Source organism: Sorghum bicolor, chromosome 9 (assembly GCF_000003195.3).
Source record: "Sorghum bicolor cultivar BTx623 chromosome 9, Sorghum_bicolor_NCBIv3, whole genome shotgun sequence".
NCBI classification, from domain to species: Eukaryota; Viridiplantae; Streptophyta; class Magnoliopsida; order Poales; family Poaceae; genus Sorghum; species Sorghum bicolor.
This window is the reverse complement of record NC_012878.2, coordinates 2,584,707-2,589,870: the sequence shown is the minus strand read 5'-3', so window position 1 is coordinate 2,589,870 and position 5,164 is coordinate 2,584,707. Positions and strand designations below refer to the sequence as shown.

The 5,164-nt window shown below is 44.3% G+C and overlaps 1 protein-coding gene across 2 annotated transcripts; it reads left to right on the top strand.

Moving 5' to 3' along the window:
* LOC8071267 lies at window positions 344-3,519 on the top strand. 2 transcript variants are annotated; one of them, XM_021447310.1, is made up of 3 exons: window positions 344-1,513; window positions 2,792-3,211; window positions 3,340-3,519. In XM_021447310.1, the coding sequence occupies exons 1-3, from the start codon at window positions 748-750 to the stop codon at window positions 3,465-3,467; spliced, it is 1,314 nt and encodes a 437-aa protein (XP_021302985.1). In that variant the 5' UTR covers window positions 344-747; the 3' UTR covers window positions 3,468-3,519. The 2 variants fall into 2 exon arrangements, with proteins under 2 accessions (XP_021302985.1, XP_021302984.1); XM_021447309.1 differs by having other exon boundaries at window positions 346-1,513; window positions 3,337-3,519.

Here is a 5,164-nt window from a genome sequence, read left to right as displayed (position 1 = left end):
ATAGTTGGCTAGCTAATATTAGCTACAAACCATTAGCAACTAATGCTATATAAAATATTTGATATTTATTTAGTACCTTAAATATTAGAGCCTGATTGGTTGATAACCATTTTTTTTGTTGCCAAAACTTGGGCAAGCAATTTTTGGCCTCTATTTGGTTTATTGCCATATTTTGCCAACATGTCATGTTTAGCTTATTACTTATTCCATGGCAAATACTTTTGTCCAACTTTTCTCAACATTTTGTTATCAAATCTTTATCTCGAAAATTTTGAAAGCTAACCAAGCCGACCCTTAATAATATATATTTTTTGACATAAATTTAGTCCAATTTAAAATTTTATTTATGACAATTAAAATGAGACTCTTCACATGATGTACAACACAGTAGTACAAAGGCAACCGCTACTACGTGATATTTAAAATTAGCCCTAATAGATGGCTGACAGTAGAAGGACAAGAGTGAGATTAATCCTCCAATCATCGCGCAAACCAACCCAAGCATGGCTTCTTCCAAAGCTTTCCACCACCACCTTCTTCAACAAGCGTCAAGGTGAAGCGTAGCTCGCCTTCCTTCCTTCCACTGCAGCTCCTTCCTCCCTCCTCTGTTTTCCCTCTGCTCCCAGTTCAAACCAGCAGCAGCCACCACCTTCTTCAATCTTGATTCTTCCCACTCCACTCCACTACAACCGTGCCGAGCAAGATCAGCCCGCCCGCGCGCGCACCCAGTCGGGCCGAGCCGCTCGCATGGCGAAGCTGGCGTCGTCCTCGACGTTCGCGCTCGACTTCCTTCGCCGCCTCCTGTGCGCGCACAGCGCCGACGACCGTCCAGATTCCGCCGCCGCGGCACGCCACACGTGCTGCACGCCGGAGATGGAGGAGCCGACGAGGAGCCCCTGCATTGTGGCCAGGCTCATGGGCCTGGACGCGATGCCGCCCGAGGCGCTGGCGCCGCACGCGCAGCTCCAGGCCCAGCGGACGCCCCCGCTGCGGCGGAGCCGCTCCGCGAGCTCGGCCGAGGGGTCGTCGAGCCCCTGGGACCGAGACACACAGCAGCCGCAGCCGCGAGTGGTCCGCGCGTCCGCGTCGCTGCGGGAGAGGCCGGCGTACCTGAGGCAGGAGAGCGACGAGTTCTTGCTCCTCAGCTTCAGCCCCGATGACCAGGATCCGGACCGGGAGCGCGAAGTCAGGGAGGAGCTCGACTTCCTGCTCGCCGCCACGGAGGCCACTGCCACGAGGCGCGGCGGGAGGGTGAGGTCGGACGCGCCCGGGACCGGGAGTAAGCAGAGGAGGAACGGGCGCTGCCGCAGGCTGCGGTTCGCCGACGACGAAGCGGAGTCGGCGGGCCGCGTCGTCCTCCGCCGCACGAGGACGCCGGCCGCGGAGTGCGACGCGCACTATTCCAGCCCGGTGTCCGTGCTGGAGGCGCATGACGAGTCGTCCACCACCACCACCACCACCTCGTCGTCCTTGGAAGAGGTGGAGCACGCAGAGCCCTGCTCGGCTACCTCAGGTTCGTCTTGCTCGCTTCCTCAACTTCATATCAGAATTTCTGTTCATCTCCAACAATCTATCAAGCTACAAAAATGGTCAGAAATGTACACGAGAATTGTGGTTCATCTCCAGCAATCTTTCAATTTTTTGTATCATCAAAGGCCTTGTTTAGTTCCTGAATGAAAAAGTTTCGTGACACTGTAGCACTTTCGTTTGTTTGTGGTAATTATTGTCCAATCATAGATTAACCAGGCTCAAAAGATTCGTCTCGTCAATTTCGACCAAACTGTGCAATTAGTTTATATTTTTATCTATATTTAATACTTCATGCATATGTTTAAAGATTCGATGTGACGGGGAATCTTGAAAATTTTTGGGATTTTAGGTGGAAGTAAACAAGGCCAAAGTCTACTAGAGAGAGAAAAAAAACAGATTCTGTCAGAACCGCAGTTCATTTACAACAATCTGTCAGACTTGTACAGCCAATTTTGTCAACAATAACTGCCATGAGCATGTTTTTTTTGTGGTCCATGTTTATGCTGAACTATGAAGCACTTCTTCTAGCTATCGATCTAATCAGTCCACGTCTCCAAGGCGGTGTAATCCAAGTTTCTGAAACTTCATTTTCACTTCATCATCTCTTCATGGTTTGCCTTGAATGTTGTAAAAGCTGTACAAAAAAAAGGAAAAGATGTTCATGATAGTAACCCTTCCCCAGCGAATTCTACTAGTGCTAGCAAACACTGTAGCTAATAGCCACTTGACATGGTCCAAAAAATTTTAAAAAAGGAAAAGTCATCACAAACCAGTACGGATCACCATCTGTATGAACGGCAAACTGCAGTGTTTTGTCAATTGTTTCACATTTTCAGTCACATACATCTGTATGCAGTGTTTTTTTTGTGGTCCATGTTTTAAGCACTTCTTCTAGCTTCTGATCTAACAATCAGTCCAAGTCTCCAAGGCGTTGTAATCCAAGTTTCTGAAACCTCATTTTCATGGCGCTTCATTATCTCTTCATGGTGCGCCCCTGAATGCTGTAAAAGCTCTGCAAACAAAAAAAAAAAGGAAAAGATGTTCGCCGTAGTAACCCTTACTGAAATTCGAGATAGCTAATAGTCACTTGAAATGATCCCAAAATTCATAAATAAAACGCAAAAGGATCATCATCTGTATGAACGGCAAACTGCAGTGTTTTGTCAATAGTTTCAAACTTTCAGCCAGATAGGAGTAATGTCGCGTATGAGCTGTTTCTTCCTGCTACTGACAGCGCTGTTACTGTATCCACTTACTGCAGATGAACCTCAGACGATATTGGAACATCGGAACTCAAGGAGGAAGCTGCATCCAGACTTCTTCCAGTTGGACAACATGTCGCCTCCAAGAAGCTCCTGCCATGTCTCAAGATGTTCAGACAGGGAGAGGAGGAACAGGAGAGTGGTGAACAAAGACGAGGTGATCACGCCAGAAGTGTCTGGTATCTGGCAACCAATCTGTAGGCTGGTCGAGGAAGGTCTCAAGAACATGGAATGGCTAACTCTGGATGGCGCAAATGTTGTTTCCGAGATAGAGTATGGCATCCTTGAGCACCTCATATGTGAGATGGTGGATGAACTCGAGGGAATGTCTGAAACTATACATCCTTTCCCAGTCCGATCTATCTCTTCGAAACAATTGGGTGGCAAGAATGTTCAGACAAGACGTGCTACTGAACAAGGTTAGTTTGATGTAGTCCTCATTCGCTGACCTATCACAACATAATGTTGTGAAATGTGACAATAGTCTGGTTTAGGTTAATATATCAAGATCACTGAAACAAGTGAATATATGTTAACATAGCAGCAGGCGTAGGTACAGATATTGCTGAACCTGGAGATATCAGGAACTGCACTCTCTGCTCTCTGTACTGCCAAGGTCTGAACTCTGAAACTGTACATGATTTTACTTTCTACTCCTTCGACTCCATGTACTAGCACCTGAATAAACGAATGGCGTCTGGATTAGTTTGGAACAAAGTACTGCAAATAATTTCTCTTGTGTCAGGTGCGTGCTGGTAAAAAAAGTTGAATTTCTGGTTTCGCAAACTCCAGTAAACGTAAAACCAAGTTTCTATGATAAAAGTAAACAACCTGTGTAGTGATACAACTTGATGTATTTCTTTCTTTAGTAAAATGGTATACATCTTTTCTGCATTCTTGATTGTGAATGTAATGCCTATAAAGAAGTCCATTGGTGATCCAAATATTTTCTGTTTTCGCGGGCTCTGAAATTATTTGATGAACGAAGAATTATTCACTTTGTTGCACAACAAAGCGGGGAATTTTTTCTCTCTAGAAAAAAAAGAACAGGCACTAAGGCCTTGTTTAGTTCTCAAAAAATTTCCAGATTTCTGTCACATCGAATCTTGCGGCACATGAATAGAGCACTAAATATAAATTAAAAAAACTAATTATATAGCTTACCTGTAATTTACGAGTCGAATCTTTTGAGTCTAGCTACTCCAGAATTGAACAATAATTAATAAATACAAACAAAAGTGTTACAACAGTCAAAACCAAAAATTTACGAGTGCCGAGGGGTGTACTATTGTTGCAGCATTGATGTGTGTAGTCGCTTGTACTTGCATCCAACCGTCGACCAAATGGAGCGGCAGATCATCGGTCAGCGCCTCAGCGGCTGTCAAGTGTCCATCGAGTCGGCATGACATTGTTGTTTGTTGGAAGGAAGAGCACGACACCCATGGGCCGTTTGGGTTTTGGTAGCTGGGCCGACCACTGCTCGCAGCACCATTGCAAGATAATAGCGGATAATGATGAATACTCCACGCATAGACAAGAACAATGGCTGCCTGCAGTAGTGAATGCTATGTTCTACTCCGTAGCGTGCTATCTTGGTCAGATTGGGTTCAAGTCAGGCCGGGTAAAAAATGTCGAATCAAAATCTTTGACCCATGGATTGGGGTGATCTATTTCTCTATTTTTTTTCGTTTTTTTTCTATCTTGGGTCAAGTCTTTTTTTTTTTTTTGAATTAGGTTGGATCATGTATAAAAAATCATGACCCGAATCCGATCCAAAGCACTGCCGATCGAGTCAGGTCTGGCGGCCATAATCAAATCTACTTCGGTCCGTTACTAATGTTGGCCATGTCTCTCCTCCTTTCCTCAGTATATCTATTCCCTCTGTCTAAAAAAAATATAATTCTAGATCTGAATCTCAATAAAACAGATGGAGCACATTTATTCCAACAGTCGAACTCCTGGGTTGTGCTTCTTGCAGAGTTGCAGGGCAAGCTGGATGAAAAACTAGAAGACTGTTCGATTGGTTGATAAGTTTATGGTTGAAAGTACTATTCGTTGATTTGTTTTTTTCAAAAAGAAAATATATTAATATTCTAGCTTTTGCAACGAACTAATGCATATACTTATTTCTTATTACAAGCAAGACCATGAAGTCCACAAAACTCAAACTTAAGGTTTTAAACTAGAATAAAAAGAAGAGCTTCGAAACTCAACATTTAAAGAGCAATTCTATAACAAAATCTCCAACTATGTCTTGCAAATACGTCCATCGCGGTTGTCTCAATAATTCTGCATCACATCTTTACTATTTGGTGATCCTCCTCCTTCTGAAGTAGGGATAAGAACCATAGGTTCCCCTGAAGATAACATGT

Excerpts from the sequence above, each read along its gene's own strand:
- LOC8071267 (XM_021447309.1), top strand. The coding sequence starts at position 748 with ATGGCGAAGCTGGCGTCGTCCTCGACGTTCGCGCTCGACTTCCTTCGC. Across the intron at positions 1,514-2,791 it reads GCCCTGCTCGGCTACCTCAG|ATGAACCTCAGACGATATTG; the intron begins GTTCGTCTTGCT and ends CACTTACTGCAG. Across the intron at positions 3,212-3,336 it reads AAGACGTGCTACTGAACAAG|CAGGCGTAGGTACAGATATT; the intron begins GTTAGTTTGATG and ends TTAACATAGCAG.